The 19423-nt window shown below is 40.2% G+C and overlaps 1 protein-coding gene across 1 annotated transcript in view; it reads right to left on the bottom strand.

The window, feature by feature from the left end:
- The window catches only part of ANO4 (anoctamin 4), a 444323-nt gene that overhangs the window by 70978 nt on the left and 353922 nt on the right, over positions 1–19423 (bottom strand). Inside the window, exons 15-16 of the mRNA XM_069585151.1 lie at positions 18143–18239; positions 14342–14402 (exon numbers count right to left, since the gene is read on the bottom strand). Of these exons, the coding sequence (XP_069441252.1) occupies positions 14342–14402; positions 18143–18239 (158 nt within the window). The remainder of the gene's footprint in view (positions 1–14341; positions 14403–18142; positions 18240–19423) is intronic.

The following is a 19423-nucleotide window of genomic DNA, read 5'->3' as shown; positions in this document are numbered from 1 at the left end:
TATATGTGTTAGTATACTGTATTGGTGTTTTTCTTTCTGGCTTACTTCACTCTGTATAATCGGCTCCAGTTTCATCCATCTCATCAGAACTGATTCAAATGTATTCTTTTTAATGGCTGAGTAATACTCCATTGTGTATATGTACCACTGCTTTCTTATCCATTCATCTGCTGATGGACATCTAGGTTGTTTCCATGTCCTGGCTATTATAAACAGTGCTGCGATGAACATTGGGGTACATGTGTCTCTTTCCATTCTGGTTTCCTCGGTGTGTATGCCCAGCAGAGGGATTGCTGGGTCATAAGGTAGTTCTATTTGCAATTTTTTAAGGAATCTCCACACTGTTCTCCAAAGTGGCTGTACTAGTTAGCATTCCCACCAACAGTGTAGGAGGGTTCCCTTTTCTCCACACCTTCTCCAGCATTTATTGCTTGCAGATTTTTGGATCGCAGACATTCTGACTGGTGTGAAGTGGTACCTCATTGTGGTTTTGATTTGCATTTCTCTAATAATGAGTGATGTTGAGCATCTTTTCATGTGTTTGTTAGCCATCCGTATGTCTTCTTTGGAGAAATGTCTATTTAGTTCTTTGGCCCATTTTTTGATTGGGTCGTTTAATTTTCTGGAATTGAGCTGCATAAGTTGCTTGTATATTTTTGAGATTAGTTGTTTGTCAGTTGCCTCATTTGCTCTTATTTTCTCCCATTCAGAAGGCTGTCTTTTCACCTTGCTTATATTTTTCTTTGTTGTGCAGAAGCTTTTAATTTTAATTAGATCCCATTGGTTTATTTTTGCTTTTATTTCCAGTATTCTGGGAGGTGGATCATAGAGGATCCTGCTGTGATTTATGTCGGAGAGTGTTTTGCCTATATTCTCCTCTAGGAGTTTTATAGTTTCTGGTCTTACATTTAGATCTTTAATCCATTTTGAGTTTATTTTTGTGTGTGGTGTTAGAAAGTGATCTAGTTTCATTCTTTTACAAGTGGTTGACCAGTTTTCCCAGCACCACTTGTTAAAGAGATTGTCTTTACTCCATTGTATATTCTTGCCTCCTTTGTCAAAGATAAGGTGTCTATATGTGTGTGGATTTATCTCTGGGCTTTCTATTTTGTTCCATTGATCTATATTTCTGTCTTTGTGACTGTGGCTTTGTAGTAGAGCCTGAAGTCAGGCAAGTTGATTCCTCCAGTTCCATTCTTCTTTCTTGAGATTGCTTTGGCTATTCAAGGTTTTTTGTATTTCCATACAAATCTTGAAATTGTTTGTTCTAGTTCTGTGAAAAATATGGCTGGTAGCTTCTTAGGGATTGCATTGAATTTGTAAATTGCTTTGGGTAGTATACTCATTTTCACTATATTGATTCTTCCGATCCATGAACATGGTATATTTCTCCATCTATTAGTGTCCTCTTTAATTTCTTTCATCAGTGGTTTATAGTTTTCTGTATATAGGTCTTTAGTTTCTTTAGGTAGATATATCCCTAAGTATTTTATTCTTTTCGTTGCAATGGTGAATGGAATTGTTTCCTTAATTTCTTTTTCTACTTTCTCATTATTAGTGTATAGGAATGCAAGGGGTTTCTGTGTGTTAATTTTATATCCTGCAGCTTTACTATATTCATTGATTAGCTCTAGTAATTTTCTGGTGGAGTCTTTAGGGTTTTCTATGTAGAGGATCATGTCATCTGCAAACAGTGAAAGTTTTACTTCTTCTTTTCCAATTTGGATTCCTTTTATTTCTTTTTCTGCTCTGATTGCTGTGGCCAAAACTTCCAAAACTATGTTGAATAGTAGCGGTGAAAGTGGGCACCCTTGTCTTGTTCCTGACTTTAGGGGAAATGCTTTCAATTTTTCACCATTGAGGATAATGTTTGCTGTGGGTTTGTCATATATAGCTTTTATTATGTTGAGGTATGTTCCTTATATTCCTGCTTTCTGGAGAGTTTTTATCATAAATGGATGTTGAATTTTGTCAAAGGCCTTCTCTGCATCTATTGAGATAATCATATGGTTTTTATTTTTCAATTTGTTAATGTGGTGAATTACATTGATTGATTTGTGGATATTGAAGAATCCTTGCATCCCTGGGATAAAGCCCACTTGGTCATGGTGTATGATCTTTTTAATGTGTTGTTGGATTCTGATTGCTAGAATTTTGTTGAGGATTTTTGCATCTATGTTCATCAGTGATATTGGCCTGTAGTTTTCTTTTTTTGTGACATCTTTGTCAGGTTTTGGTATTAGGGTGATGGTGGCCTCATAGAATGAGTTTGGAAGTTTACCTTCCTCTGCAATTTTCTGGAAGAGTTTGAGGAGGATAGGTGTTAGCTCTTCTAGAAATTTTTGGTAGAATTCAGCTGTGAAGCCGTCTGGACCTGGGCTTTTGTTTGCTGGAAGATTTCTGATTACAGTTTCAATTTCCATGCTTGTGATGGGTCTGTTAAGATTTTCTATTTCTTCCTGGTTCAGTTTTGGAAAATTGTACTTTTCTAAGAATTTGTCCATTTCTCCCACATTGTCCATTTTATTGGCATATAATTGCTGATAGTAGTCTCTTATGATCCTTTGTATTTCTGTGTTGTCTGTTGTGATCTCTCCATTTTCATTTCTAATTTTATTGATTTGATTTTTCTCTCTTTGCTTCTTGATGAGTCTGGCTAATGGTTTGTCGATTTTATTTATCCTTTCAAAGAACCAGCTTTTGGCTTTGTTGATTTTTGTTATGGTCTCTTTTGTTTCTTTTGCATTTATTTCTGCCCTAATTTTTAAGATTTCTTTCCTTCTACTAACTCTGGGGTTCTCCAATTCTTCCTTTTCTAGTTGCTTTAGGTGTAGAGTTAGGTTATTTATTTGACTTTTTTCTTGTTTCTTGAGGTATGCCTGTATTGCTATGAACTTTCCTCTTAGCACTGCTTTTATAGTGTCCCACAGGTTTTGGGTTGTTGTGTTTTCATTTTCATTAGTTTCTATGCATATTTTGATTTCTTTTTTGATTTCTTCTGTGATTTGTTGGTTATTCAGAAGTGTGTTGTTCAACCTCCATATGTTGGAATTTTTAATAGTTTTTCTCCTGTAATTGAGATCTAATCTTAATGCATTATGGTCAGAAAAGATGCTTGGAATGATTTCGATTTTTTTGAATTTATCAAGTTTAGATTTATGGCCCAGGATGTGATCTATCCTGGAGAAGGTTCCATGTGCACTTGAGAAAAAGGTGAAATTCATTGTTTTGGGGTGAAATGTCCTATAGATATCAATTAGGTCTAACTGGTCTAATGTATCATTTAAAGTTTGCGTTTCTTGGTTGATTTTCTGTTTAGTTGATCTGTCCATAGGTGTGAGTGGGGTATTAAAGTCTCCCACTATTATTGTGTTATTGTTGATTTCCCCTTTCATACTTGTTAGCATTTGTCTTACATATTGCAGTGCTCCTATGTTGGGTGCATATATATTTATAATTGTTATATCTTCTTCTTGGATTGATCCTTTGATCATTATGTAGTGGCCTTCTTTGTCTCTTTTCACAGCCTTTGTTTTAAAATCTATTTTATCGGATATGAGTATTGCCACTCCTGCTTTCTTTTGATCTCTATTTGCATGGTATATCTTTTTCCAGCCCTTCACTTTCAGTCTGTATGTGTCCCTTGTTTTGAGGTGGGTCTCTTGTAAGCAGCATATAGAGGGGTCTTGTTTTTGGATCCATTCGGCCACTCTTTGTCTTTTGTTTGGGGCATTCAACCCATTTACGTTTAAGGTAATTATTGATAAGTATGATCCTGTTACCATTTACTTTATTGTTTTGGGTTCGGGTTTATACACCCCTTTTGTGTTTCCTGTCTAGACAATATCCTTTAGAATTTGTTGGAGTGCTGGTTTGGTGGTGCTGAATTCTCTCAGCTTTTGCTTGTCTGTAAAGCTTTTGATTTCTCCTTCGTATTTGAATGAGATCCTTGCTGGGTACAGTAATCTGGGCTGGAGGTTATTGTCTTTCATCACTTTAAGTATGTCTTGCCATTCCCTCCTGGCCTGAAGAGTTTCTATTGAAAGATCAGCTGTTATCCTTATGGGAATCCCCTTGTGTGTTATTTGTTGTTTTTCCCTTGCTGCTTTTAGTATTTGTTCTTTGTGTTTGATGTTTGTTAATTTGATTAATATGTGTCTTGGGGTGTTTCGCCTTGGGTTTATCCTATTTGGAACTCTCTGTGTTTCTTGGACTTGGGTGATTATTTCCTTCCCCATTTTAGGGAAGTTTTCAACTATTATCTCCTCAAGGATTTTCTCAAGGTCTTTCTTTTTGTCTTCTTCTTCTGGGACTCCTATAATTCGAATGTTGGACCGTTTCATATCATCCTGGAGGTCTCTGAGATTGTCCTCATTTCTTTTAATTCGTTTTTCTTGTTTCCTCTCTGATTCATTTATTTCTACCATTCTATCTTCTATTTCACTAATCCTATCTTCTGCCTCCGTTATTCTGCTATGTGTTGCCTCCAGAGTGTTTCTGATCTCATTTATTGCATTATTCATTATATATTGACTCTTTTTTATTTCTTCTAGGTCCTTGTTAAACCTTTCTTGCATCTTCTCAATCCTTGTCTCTAGGCTATTTATCTGTGATTCCATTTTGATTTCAAGATTTTGGATCATTTTCACTATCAATATTCGGAATTCTTTCTCAGGTATATTCCCTACCTCTTCCTCTTTTGTTTGGTTTGGTGGGCAACTCTCCTGTTCCTTTACCTGCTAAGTATTCGTCTGTCTCTTCATTTTGATTATATTGCTGCGTTTGGGGTGGCCTTTTTATATTCCAGTAATTTGTGGAGTTCTCTTTAATATGGAGCTTCCTCACTGTGGGTGGGGTTGTATCAATGGCTTGTCTAGGTTTCCTGGTTAGGGAGGCTTGTGTTGGAGTTCTGGTGGTTGGAGCTGGGTTTCTTCTCTCTGTAGTACAGTGGAGTGACCAGTAATGGGTTATGAGATGTCAAAGGTTTTGGAGTAGCTTTGAGCTGCCTGTATATTGAAGCTCAGGGGTGTGTTCCTGTGTTGCTGGAGAATTTGCGTGGTATGTCTTGTTCTGGAATTTGTTGGTCCTTGGGTGGAGCTTGGTTTCAGTGTAGGTATGGAGGCATTTGATGAGCTCCTATTGCTTAATGTTCCCTGAATTCAGGAGTTCTCTGATGTTTGCAGGCTTTGGACTTAAGCCTCCTGCTTCTGGTTTTCAGTTTTATTTTTACAGTAGCCTCTAGAGTTCTCCATCTATACAGCACTGATGATAAAACATCTAGGTTAAAGATGAAAAGTTTCTCCACATTGAGGGACACTCAGAGAGGTTCAGTGAGTTACAAGGAGAAGAGAAGAGGGAGGGGGTAGTTAGAGGTGACTGGAATGAGATACGGTGAGATCAAAAGAGGAGAGAGCAAGCTAGCCAGTAGTCACTTCCTTATGTGCGTTCCATAGTCTGGACTGCTCAGAGGTATTTACGGAGTTATACAGGGAAGAGGAGAGGGAGGAAGTAGACAGAGGTGGCCAGGAGGATAAGAGAGAGGAATGAGAAGGAGAGAGACAAATCCTGCCAGTAACCAGTTCCTTAGGTGTTCTCCACTGTCTGGAACACACAGAGATTCACAGAGTTGGATAGAGAAGAGATGGGGGAGAAAAGAGACAGAGGCCACCTGGTGGAGAAAAAGGAGAGTCCAAAGGAGGAGAGAGTGGTCAAGCCAGTAATCTCGCTCTCAGGTAAAATTGGGTAGTGAAGTTTGGGTTTTTAAATGTACAAAATTGACAACAAAAACCAAAGAGCAAAGATTAAAAATCTAGAGTAGAGGTTGGATTTTCAAAAATACAATATTAAAGAAAAGAAGCAGAAGGAAAAAGGAAAAAAGAAAAAAAAAAAGCCACGAGAATTATTAAAAAAAAAAAACAACACCCAAAGCTATATATGGTGTTGCCTTAAAAAAAAAAGTCTTTTTTTTTGAATAGTAATAATAGGTTATAGAAATAAAAATTAGAGGAGAAATAGAAGACTTGACTATTAAAAAAAAAGTTAGAAAGAAAAAAAAAAGAAAAAAGAAAAAAAAAGGAATGATTTTAAAAATAGTAAAAATGTATCTTCCCTTCTCTGATGTTGTGGGCAGTGTGGGGTTACTTCCAAGGCGGTTCCCTCTGTTTAACTTCTTCTTTATGCTGGTTTTTTAGGCTCACTAGTTCAGTCGCGCTGTGGGGAGGGGGGATGCTGCAAACCAATAGCGCTGTCGTGTGCACACAGTGTCTCAGCCCCGCTTGACCTGTCCCTTCTCACAGCGTACAAACCGCTCCGGCTCTACGATGCACAGCCGGGAACCGTCTGAGGCCGGCCCTAGGCTGCGTGCACTTCCCCAGTCTAAGCCGCTCAGGTTTGGCGCTCAGGTAGCCCTCGGAGGCACAGATTCGGTTGGGACTGCGTTTTGTGCCCTTCCCGGGTCCGAGTAGCTCAGGAGTTTGGCGAGCGCGATCGCGACTTGTCACCTTTTCTGCCGCTGCTGCTCAGCTTTCTGGGTGGACCGCTGGCGCCTCCTATGAGGCAGATTGTGACTGTCCAGCACCCCCAGAAATCTTAGCAAAGAAGCCTGCTTGCAGTTTGGTAAGTGAAGTCTCTCCGGGTCTGCAATTGCCCCTTTCCAGTCCTTACGGCTCTGGCTGCCTGTCCCCAGCGGGGGATGGTCTGCAGCCGGCTTTTTCCGTTCCGTCCTTTGTTCTGTGCTCAGTCCTGGCGGTGTCTTATGTTCGAGCTTTTCGTGTGGTAGCTATCCCACAGTCTGGTTTGCTAGCCCAAGTTAGATCGTTCTGGTTGTGCATGGGGCATTCCTGCCCGATTCTTACAAAGCACTGCAGCCCGCGCCTCCCGCGCTTCCCTGCCCTGCCCCCACTTTCTAGTGGTGGATGCAGGCATCTGTGCTGCTTTTCCGCTGGGGGAGTTACTGTTGGGCTTGTAATCTGTTGGTTTTAATTAATTACTTATTTTTCCCTTCCTGTTATGTTGCCCTCTGTGTTTCCAAGGCTCGCCACAGACTCAGCAGGGAGAGTATTTCCTGGTGTTTGGAAACCTCTCTTAAAATTCCCTTCCCGGGACGGGCTTCCCTTCCCGGGACGGAGCTCCCTCTCCACCTCCTTTGTCTCCTTTTTAGTCTTTTATATTTTTCCCTACCTGTTTTTGAAGACAATGGTCTGCTTTTCTGGTTGCCTGATGTCCTCTGCCAGCCTACAGAAGTTGTTTTGTCGAGTTTGCTCAGTGTTGAAATGTTCTTTTGAGGAATTTGTGAGGGAGAAAGTGGTCTTCCCGTCATATTCCTCCGCCATCTTAGGACCGCCCCGCAAAAATATTTTTATGCCTCAAACCCCAACCTCAGAATGTCACTTTCTTTGGAAATAAAGTAACTACAGATTAACTAGTTGAGTTCATCCTGGAGTAAGGTGGGCCCTTCACTGAATATGATTAGTGTCCTGATGTAAGAATACAGCGAGAATGCAGGTGAAGGTGGGGGTGGAGATTGGCCTGATGTGTCAACAAGCCAAGGATCACTGGCCATCACAAGGATCTAAGAGAAAAGCATGGAACAGGTTCCCCCTCAGAGCCTCGCAAAGGAATCCACCTTGCTCACACCTTGATTTTGGACATCTTGCCTCCAGAAGTGTGAAAGAATAAATTTCTGTTGTTTTAAGCCACCTACTTTGTGGCATGTTATTACCGCACCCTTAGGAAACTAAGATAAATTCTATGTCCCTAGCACATGGAGTGTTCAAGCATTCCTTTTCAGAGTTTTGTCCACACAGTTTTCAGCTCAGAATGTTATTCAAACTTCTCCCTGACTCCACTCGTTTGCCTGACAAATTTAAGACTTGGTTCTAACATCTCTCCTAGGGTGAAACTTTTTCGCTTTTTTCTTTTTGCCTCAGGAAGTTGGCTACATGGACCTTCACTGTCCCTTCATAAATCAGACTTAATGCCCACTATTATAATTACCAACTTTTGAAAGCACAGATCACATCTTATTCATTTTTGGGGGTAAACCCAATGCCAAGAGACAGAGAATACACACTGTCTGCTGAGTAATGAAATCTTATAAGAGCCTATCGAAGGTGCATGCCACCATGGATATATTTTGGTACAACTCTGAGTTTGGCAGATTCAGTTCAGTTCAGTCGCTCAGTTGTGTCCAACTCTTTGTGACCCCATGGACTGCAGCACACCAGGCTTTCCTGTCCATCACCAACTGCCAGAGGTTACTCAAACTCATGTCCATTGAGTCGGTGATGCCACCCAACCATCTCATCCTCTGTTGTCCCCTTCTCCTCCTGCCTTCAATCTTTCCCAGCATCAGGGTCTTTTCCAATGAGTCAGTTCTTTGCATCAGGTGGCCAAAGTATTAGAGTTTCAGCTTCAGCATCAGTCCTTTCAATGAATATTCAGGACTGATTTCCTTTAAGATGGACTGGTTGGACCTCCTTGCAGTCCAAGGGACTCTCAAGAGTCTTTTCCAACACCACAGTTCAAAAGCATCGATTCTTCAATGCTCAGCTTTCTTTATAGTCCAACTCTCACATTCATACATGACTACTGGAAAAACCATAGCCTTGACTAGACGGACCTCTTTTGGCAAAGTAATGTCTCTGCTTTTTAATATGCTGTCTAAGTTGGTCATGGCTTTTCTTCCATGGAGCAAGCATCTTTTAATCACCGTCTGCACTGATTTTGGAGCCCAAGAAAATAAAGATTAGATCTGGTTTACATTCAAGACTCTGCCACTTACCAGCTGCTAGGTAATCTTGGGTCAAGTTACATAAACATAACCTCTCTGAGCCTCAATATCTTCAAGAGGGAAATATTAGTTTCTTTCTGGTGGGCTATAAGAAATTGATGACATGTCATATGTGACTTATGGTACTTATGTACCTAATAGGCATTTAGTAAATGTATATCTTTCTTTTTTTGAATATACAATCACCAGTCTTTGTTGGATGGTATAAGAGTATAAAAAATAAAATTAGTGTAAATATCTAAAACCAAAGACAAATTATTTAATTTATGTAAAAAAATGAGACATACTTCATTCATCAATCACTGATGAGACTGTATACAGAATCTTTGAATTTGCATTTAAACAACCACAAACTTTTTATTTTGATTGGAAAGCTCCGAGGATCTTGATTTGTTTGTTTACTGGGGATAATTTAAATTTTGGCAATGCTAAAAGAGGAAGAAAGAAACAACGGAGGAAGGAGAACAAAAAGAGAACAGAGGGAGATAATATGCTTCCTGGCAAATCTCTGCCAGTACCAACTCTCCAACGACTCATTTTATTTTCCCCTAGGGAGAGGAATTTAAGCCATAAATGTTCTGGTCCCTGAATCTTTCTAAACCACTCTGATTCAAGCCCAGAGCCCTAGGCTCATAGTATACTGGGTTGGCCAAAAAGTTCCTTCAGGTTTTCTGTAAGCTCTTACTAAAAACCCAAACAAATTTTTTGCCAATCCAATACCTCTCGGGTCCCCAGGAGGCCCTGCCATTACGTACAAACAAGAACAAAGGTGGTAGAGAGCTCTGTCAAGATTTCTAACCCCACACAAAGGCCCTCCCGGGTGCTACAGATGGTTTCCAAATGGAACCTTATTGTTTCTCTGGTGAACACAAAGCAAAAGGCAAAAAAGCAAACGCATCAACTTCATCGGTTCCGAGGGCTTGTAAACCACTTACATCTGTTCTCGTCATCTCCATATCCAGCAATTTCCTGAAAATAAAGTGCATGCATTTTCCTAAATGTTGTAACTTGTCAATCGTAAAGGCGGGTCTTGAGACCATTAAACCAAGCTTGGTTAGAACTGACACGCTTTTACAGAACACTGCCGTCACAAAGCGGCATTTATAGTGGGCTCAGGATGAGTTTAACAGTGCTTTATCTTAAAATTCAGCTCTTTGAAGCAGAAGCAAACAGGATTACAGACAGCACATGATCCTAGTGGTGGAGTGGAGGAGCTAAGCTTGTCCAGTTTTAACTCCTGGCCTTACCACTTTCTATCTATTGCCCAATTTTCTCATCTATGACATGGGAATAGTGACAGTCCCTTTGTCAAAGGTTGCTCTACAGATTAACTGAAGTGATGCTGTACAATGCTTAGCACCATGTCCAGGATGCAGTAAGCCCTTAGTAAAGGCTTGTGTTATTGTTAGTGTTACTATTATTGGCTAGTCTAGATTTCTGCAAGAGGCAAAGTCCTATCTACAAAGAAAACACCTGGGGCAAATCATTCTTTTTCTCAAACTAGCTTACTTCTGTGAACAATACAGGATTTTAAGATGTCAATGAAGACAAAGTGATTCAGAAAATGAATTATTCCAGGATTGCCTTGCCTTGCCTGGAGTGGCCCCAAAATGTTCCCTTGTGCTCAATGGTTATTACACAACATCTATCAGATTCTTAATGAATCCCCTCCAAGGCACGAGTGCTGTCAGATCTCCAGCCCACCTACTTGAAACCTCCATGCTTCAGGCTTCACTTCAGTCCACTGAGGTTGGCAGAGATAAAATAATAAAATCTATCCGTTATCCCCAGTATAAGATGTTCCAACTTGCAAGGAAGGAATGCCATCTCCTTTATAATGGTGGTACTGGGTGAGGGGTGGCAATGACAACCTCTACCTTATAGACAATTATCAATCTACCAGAATTTTACTTCTGGGTAACTATGGGAGAAGAAAATATGATTTCAGTCAAGTGTATGTTAAATTGATGGGACACTGAAGTGGGCAAGGGAGTTTTAGGTATTAATTCTTCCAGAACACTACTCTCTCTACAGAAGTGTTCACTCGTTACACAGTAGACCAGTAGCCCAAAGCAGAGCTTCCCCTTATGTGTGCCAGGAATGGATTATAGGTTTGCAAGAGGTAATAATCCCATCAGTTTGGGAGGTGACTAGGGCTAGGATGCTTAGGGCAGTATTATACCTGGCCACAAGCAGGCTCCCTCATGGACATCAGCATATTGTACAAGTATTATCATTTTCTACATGTCATGACTTGAAAAAGTATGGAAACCATGGGTTTAGGAAATGAGTACATTTTTCAGTCTCCTCATTTGTAACCATGGCGAAACTGCAGTACTGGATGGCTTATTATGTTTCATGATCATGGTTACCAATACATTCTAGAAAAGCCAGATACACATTCTTGACCTGAGAGGTCATTCCTGTAACCAAAACTCTATTATGGTTAGCTTCCATTGTTTGCAAGAGATACAGAAATGGGTAGCACAAATCGTGAGGGCTTTTGCAAGGCCCACCAAAGGAGGCAGAAATCCCACGGGAATTAAAAGACTGAGCCTATTCAGACAGGATATGGAAGCCAACAGCTTGAGAGAGTATAGACATAAGAGACCCTGGGGCTTCACCCTGATACTCCACGTGACTTGGCTGCATTCTCTCTCTGCTTCTCTCTGGGGGACTGTCTTGCGTTTTCTCCAAGTTGGCTACCAGTTGGTTTCTGTACCCTCTAGTCTAAGTTTCTTCCACTAGTTCTTTGTTTCTGCTTATTTCTAGGTTCTGATTGGTCATAACTTCAGTCTGCTCAGAATTCCTCCTGGTCCTCACTGCTAGCCACTGTCAGCCTCTCTCCCTTCTTCCCTCTCTGCATCTTTCAGTGTCAGTTCCTACTACCAATTCCCAGGGTCCTTCCACATTCTCCAAGTCACAGTCTTAAGAATAAGACTCTGGGTGGCACTACCAGTTCCTGTTTGGCCAGACCTCAGAACTTCTCCCAACCTATGGTTTGACTACTCCTGGGACAAACACCCACTGGGTAAGAGGAACTGGTATCACAGGGTTCAAAAATGTCCCTTCAACAGAGCTGTGGTGGGTGGGACAAATTTCTTTTGAAGAGCTTGAGGTAAAGAAGACATAAAATATATAGGACAATCCCCCTAAAGAGAACAAGGGTTTATATTTCTATTTGTCACAGAGTCCATTTAAACATATTAATTGTCTCATAAAGAGATTCTTTTGGTGGGACTTCCCTGGTGGTCCAGTGGTTAAGAATCTGCCTTGCAATGCAGGGAATGTGGGCTTGAGCCCTGGCTGGGGAACTTAGATTCCACATGCCTCGGGGCAACTAAGCCCGCATACCACAACTACAAAGGCCGTGCACCACAAAATCCCATATGAGGCGATGAAGATCCCATGCGCCACAACTAAAAACAACACAACCAAATAAGCATTTTTTTAAAAATAAATTCTTCTGGTAATTTTCTTCTCTTTTCCTTCTTTTCCTCCAATCTATCCATTCATCCATCTGTCCATCCATCCAATAAACATTAATCTCTCTGTCTTTAAAAGAAACATATAAGGACTCCCATGATCATAATGGTCCCTGTGGACCATGAACCTATGAGAAAAATTGTGTATGCAAATTATTATTAGTGCCCAAAGAATGGGCATAAATCAAATGCTATGAAAGTTCAAAGGAGGAAGACCCTTTCTGGCTGGTGAAGATGCCATTTCAGCTGGGCCTTGAAAGTTGGCAAAGATTCTAATATTCATTTTAGACATAAGGAACAACATGAACCTAAGCCTTGAGTGAGTAGAGTTCAATAACCTCAAAATTGAGATTTCTGGCCTTTTATGTTCTGGAAGAAATGCATAAATGTTGTAAAAAGCATTCAAACCAAATTGAAAATATATAGTGTAAAAAGTCTCTCCTCACTGTTCACTTACCCTTCCATGAAAGATAACCGTCTCTCCAAAGGTAACCACCATTCATCATTTATTATGAATTTGTCCTGACTTTTATATATGATTAAATTAAAGCTCTATAATTATTTTACTAGGAAGATACATCAAGGCTGTATATTGTCACCCTGCTTATTTAACTTATATGCAGAGTACATCATGAGAAACGCTGGGCTGGATGAAGCACAAGCTGGAATCAAGGTTGCTGGTAGAAATATCAATAATCTCAGATATGCAGATGATACCACCCTTATGACAGAAAGCGAAGAAGAACTAAAGAGCCTCTTGATGAAAGTGAAAAAGGAGAGTGAAAAAGTTGGCTTAAAACTCAACATTCAGAAAATTAAGATCATGGCATCCAGTCCCATCACTTCATGGCAAGTAGATAGGGAAACAATGGAAACAGTGAGAGACTATTTTCTTGGGCTCTAAAATCACTGCAGATGGTGACTACAGCCATAAAATTAAAAGGCACTTGCTCCTTGGAAGAAAAGCTATGATCAACCTAGACGGCATATTAAAAAGCAGAGACATTACTTTGCCAACAAAGGTCCATCTAGTCAAAGCTATGGTTTTTCCAGTAGTTATGTATGGATGTGAGAGTTGGACCATAAAGAAAGCTGAGTAGTGAAGAATTGATGCTTTTGAACTGTGGTGTTGGAGAAGACTTTTCAGAGTCCCTTGGACTGCAAGGAGATCCAACCAGTCCATCCTAAAGAAAATCAGTCCTGAATATTCATTGGAAGGATTGATGCTGAAGCTGAAACTCCAATACTTTGGCCACCTGATGCAAAGAACTGACTCATTGGAAAAGACCCTGATGCTGGGCAAGACTGCAGGCTGGAGGAGAAGGGGACGACAGAGGATGAGATGGTTGGGTGGCATCACCAACTCAATGGATATGAGTGTGAGCAAGCTCTGGGAGTTGGTGATGGACAGGGAAGCCTGGCATGCTGCAGTCCATGAGGTTGCAAAGAGTCGGACATGACTGAGTGATTGAAATAAACGATACTGAGGAAGATACTATTAAACCCAAAAGTGGGAGAAGTAACTCCTTTGGGCTAAATAATTCTTTCAGTGAATGTTCCATCATACTTTGTTATTATATGGCTATTGGCTTGAAACTATTTAAAAGGACTCAATTCAGCACTGTAAGTAGCTCTTGTTTATAAGGAGTCATTTTGACCAGAACTGGAAGAATGCTAGAGGTGAGTATTCATACACTAGTCAGATGAAAATATTCCACTCACATTAGAAATTCCCATATACACTGAGATGTGTAATCAGGTCTTAACCATCAGACCTTTTGGTATACTATAAGCTTTACTTTTGTCTCCAACAGAAGGTGAATTTTACTCCAATAATGGAATGCTGATGAAAATGTTGGAAGGCTTAAGAGAAATAAGACATGTTGTCCTATAAAACATCACCTTAAAAATAAACCAAATGAATTATTTATCAACTTGTGTCTAACAGAACAGCCAAACTGAATTTACTTATGCTTCTTCCTCTCATATTCAAAATCAGATTTTAAAGGAACATATCATAGAGCAAATGATGGGAACTCAAGTCATACAAATGTGGAACACTTACCCCAGACTGCCATGAAGACAGCAAAGAAGACAGTGGCTCCATTGTCAAAAAGGTGGGTTACCTGGGAACATGAGTCACAGTTAAACCAATGTCTTATATACAATACTGCAATTCACATTTGTCACATTCTGGAAAAATAGCTCTGATGATGTGATGAATTTTAAAGGGTTTCTTTGGGGGATATTCCTTTTAGATCAGAGGGAAGAAGTTGTTGTTGTTTTTTTTTTTTCAAACTGTGAAATAGTCTGGATATGGAAAAGAGACTTTGCTCCATTTATGTGAATATCACTTAGTTGAGCATGGATCAGCAGCCCCAGTGGTGCTATTAAGAATTTCCTTTTGTGCATTATAAAAACTAACACACATCTACATATGGATAGGTTTGTATTTAAGGCTGGTAGGTATTCATGTTGCTGCTGTAAAGGTTTCTGATTTTCCCAGCACTGGTTTTAATGCCTCATTTATTCTCTTTGAAAACATGTCTATTTTGTGTGTATAGTTTTGAATAAACATTTTCTGGGCTGCCCTCTGGACTTCAGCACTGTAAAGAAGAGCAACCCATTAACTTCTACCTCTATTAAAACCTCAGGTAATCACTACATTTACCTCTTATTCATGACACAGAGACAGCTAGCAAATACATTATTGCCAAAATAATACATTTTATTGCAATCACCATGGCAGAAAACAAAAATATCTATTTCCGTCGCAAAACTGCCGAGCTCATTTCCGCCTCCAGGATAAATCACACCAGTGTCAGGCCAAATTGAAATGATGACTGATACGTTCATAAAGCATAACCTTTTTTTGGTGCTTTATAGCTCTCTATAAAATATACTTTACTGTCCCTTGGAGAACATGCCAAGTATAAGCAAGTCTTTTCCTATTATATCAGAGTACAAAATATTTCAAAATTTTCCACAAGTTTACGACTTATTTCTTTAAACACAGGAGAGACGGGCAGTATTTAAATACTTAGTGTGAGACAAGTCTGAAGCCAATTTATTTTGATGCCAGAAGGAGTGTTACGCTGTGTACATCAGGTGGTCAGCATCAAATCAAGCCTGAAAGTCCTAATGGTAGGTGGTTAGTTTGTGCCCCTTACTAGGGTAGTCCGTGGTGGAAACTCCCTGCACCATCAGGGAAGATTCTGGAATGGATTGTGGTTGTCATTGTTTTGGGCTGTGTGGATCAGCTTTCCTCCTCCTCTGGGTAACAGGTCTCTCTCATGTAGGTCACTAGGAGTCACGTGGCTCAAATACAGCCCACAGGAGTCCTTCTCTGGGATTGGTATGCAAACACTTGGAGAGACACGTTTTCCAGCTGCAGTTACCAATCTGGAAATATGTTTATCAGGGTGAATAGGAACGTCCAGTCCCTCCTAAGATGGTGAGCTAGGATAAGCGGATGGCTCCCTCTGCCAAAGTCAAAGTCAGAGAAACAGGATAGTCGATTTCAGGAATTGATGGAACAAAACACAGAGACAAAGAGCCTGAGAAATGCTGGGGGAGTTACAAGGTTGCTTTAAAGTGTGTGTGTGTGTGTGCACACTCACACGCGTGTGTGAAATGGTGGGGGTGGAGGTGGTTCCCAAGCAGAGTGAGAACACAGGATAGAGAAATATGTAAGTTCCATTCTAGCCTCTACCTCAGTGGTCACTGGAAAATTAGTTTCCCCTCCCTCAGCAATCAAGGACAGCAGGTCAAACCATGAGGGCAGGTATTCGTGGGGGTGATGTCAGGGATGCTCAGAGAGTCCTGTTTTGTTGGAGAAATGAGGGATGCAGGTGCAGCCTGGCCATTTGGCCTCAGGCTTTCACTTCTCAGTGTTTTCCCTTTTAAACCCCAGGAATGGTTGGTTACAGTCAAGGGGGAGAGCCTTCTCCCAATTCTGCTTTGTTCTAAGCAGGCTTAAAAATGAAACTAGCCAGAAAATTCCTACACTCAGTGGTGCCTAGGACACACTGTTCTCTTCTCTTTGTAAACTCACCAGGACTGATCTGGCTTCTGACCCTCACCCTAAGTGACTGATACTTCATGGGACTAGCACATTTAGCATGGGCTAAAATAACAGGATATCTGGGGAAGTCAGCTGCCTCCAAAAAACTCCAAACTAGGCAATATACACTTTCTGAAACAGATATTGATGAAATCTGAGCACTTGAAACTATTCATGATGCTCTTTTAAGGAATTATTATAGCTCCCCTAAAAAAAAAAGATTTTTATTTAAGGCAGACCTTTCGCATAACAAACACCCCCAAGCAAAAAATAACTGGGCTTCTGAGATTCCTCAAAAGCAGGATTTTTACACCTGAGTCATTTCAGCTTAGCTCATAATCTTTAAACAAGACTATATTACTGAACAAAGTCTTCTGATTCTCAGCACCACCCTTCCGTTTCCCAAGCTCACTCTACTGAATTTGTCCTCATCCAGGCAGGCCTATCTGCGTGTTCACCAAAGGAAGGGAGAGTATTTGGTGCTTTTTTGGATCTTTGTAGCTCATACTAAGAGCCCAGATCTTTCTAAAATCATAGCTGGGTGCTTATCCTCCCACCAGACTGGCCACCTGCAGGGCTAGAGACAGCATGAATGGGCAGGTGGGCTCCTGGGCTGCCGATCAAATGTTCCTACACTTAAACTCTGCAATGCCAGCTGTATGCACAGAAAAATCCAAGTCACAGTGATTGCGGAGGTTACATAAAATCTGCCAACCCCTTTTATACCTGAAATCTGGGTAAACTGATAGGCAGTGGGTCTTGGAAAAGTCTTCATCAGTCTATATTTCAGCCATTGCTTTACATTAATGATACTACCCTTCAGTAATAAACCCTAGAATTTCAATGAACATGTCTAAAACTTTAATAAAGTAAGGTATAAAGCAGAAAGGGGTATGTAATAACACATAGACAGAATGGTTCTATGTAATTTTTTCAAAACACTTTCACATTTACTGTCTTCTTTAGGCCTCATGACATGCCATGGCGCAGAGAGGGCAGCTATCAATGCTTGCACTTTAAAGATGAGAAAGTTTATGCTCAAAGAGGTTGTACATGTGCAAGGTCAAGGCAGTAAGCAGCTGAGCTAGCTGTCAGTCTAGTTTTTTGGATAATAATGATGGCGAAGAGGAGGAAAATGACAGCAGTTGTCATTTACTGAGATCTTGCCGTTTGCCAAGCACTATACCCACCTGGCGGCTCAGACAGTAAAAGAATCTGCCTGCAGTGCAGGAGACATGGGTTCAATCCCTGGGTTGGGAAGATTCCCTGGAGAAGGGAATGGCTACCCACTCCAGTATTCTTATCTGGAGAATTCCATGAACAGAGGAGCCTGGTGGGCTACAGTACAGTCCATGGGCTCGCAAAGAGTGGAACACGACTGAGTGACTAACACTTTCACTTTTTTCATGCTCATCATACGCCTTATCACATTTAAAAAATGAAACAGTCATCATGTTCTCCACTTCACAGATGAGAAAACTGAGGCACAGAAGAAGTTACATAATGTGCTCCTACACTAACAAGTGGTAAAGAGCACAGTCAAGACCTGAACTTAACTTCCACTGATTCTATCAACTGTTCTACTTGCTCCCTGTGATAATAATCAGAACCACAATATTGAAAACACATATGCAATAAAAAGATATCTGAATTAGAGTACTAAATGATAAAGATAAACCTCTCCTACGAAATAAACTTGAGAATCAAAGATTAAAATGGACAGAAAGAATGTGGTCACCACTGTCTCTCAGGAAGATATATGTTAAATTTAATCTGACTAAAATACAGCATATTTGGAATTACCTTGGCATAAACGCAGCTGTCTGACAACCTCATGAATGGACAGTATTTATCACACACAGGACACATGATGATATCTGTAGCTTGGCAGACTTCTTTACTGGAAAACAGAACAGAAAAGGACTGCTTTTTGATGATATAACAGCATTTTCTTCCCCTTCAATTTCACCAGACTAGTCGACCAGTAAATAAGATTCAGTAGATCAAATTTTTGCCCTTGGAAGCTTCTTACCCTTTTCTTAGTTATTAATGTAACCAAGTGCCTACACAGTTTTATAGCTTGATACACCTACTTATTTATCAGGCTGTTTATTGGCTTTTCCATATTAATAAGTTAAGCTCAGGAAAACACATGAAGCAAAATATTGATGGTTAGATCTCAGATTCTACAGGAGTCATTTACAATACTGCACAGGTTTGAAGACATTTCATACTGAATTATGGGAAAGATGAGACACCTTAAACGCCAGCCTTATGAGGCCCCCATCCTGACAATTCATACTTTGATTATACTGTGTTAAAATGAACACAGGTTAAGGACTGTCAAATTTCCCTGGAGAACAAATTGTTGCTTTTACCATTAGAGATATGCAGATGACACCACCCTTATGGCAGAAAGCGAAGAAGAACTACAGAGCCTCTTGATGAAAGTGAAAGAGGAGAGTGAAAAAGTTCGCTTAAAACTCAACATTCAGAAAACGAAGATTATAGCATCCAGTCCCATCACTTCATGGCAAATGGATGGGGAAACAATGGGTGGGTGGGTGGGGAAGTGCCAGCCTTAATTTCTATGTGCATGATAAATAAGAATGAATTATGGAGGAAAAAATACTAGGGAATAGTTCTAGGAGAAAATTACATCTCATTAACAACTTCCCCAGAAATTAAAATATTTTTGTAGGTCACTTCTATTTTTGCAATCACTTCTAAAAGGCACGTTTCTTATTTAAGGACATTGTCTAGCATTGTATTAAGAGCTCTATGAATACCTTAGACTATATTCTAGTGAAAGAGCCAAGATAACAACTGCTAACACTGACTCATTCTCAAGGTCCCAGAAAGTTGGTGAGATGTCTTTCTTACAGGTGTCTAGCTTACAGGTCTTTATAGGAACACACAATTGATAAAAAGGTAATTAACCCACTATTTTGCAGTAGTAGTAGGAAAAAAGGTAAAAAAGTCAGAAAGAGGACAACTTTGAGCCAGTGAATGAAAGCCATTATTCTGTGGATACATGTTTGTTTGCTCAGTTATGTCCAAGTCTTTAAGACCCTATGGACTGTA

This window comes from Ovis canadensis, chromosome 3, assembly GCF_042477335.2.
Source record: "Ovis canadensis isolate MfBH-ARS-UI-01 breed Bighorn chromosome 3, ARS-UI_OviCan_v2, whole genome shotgun sequence".
NCBI lineage: Eukaryota > Metazoa > Chordata > Mammalia > Artiodactyla > Bovidae > Ovis > Ovis canadensis.
This window is presented reverse-complemented; position numbering and strand designations above follow the sequence as displayed.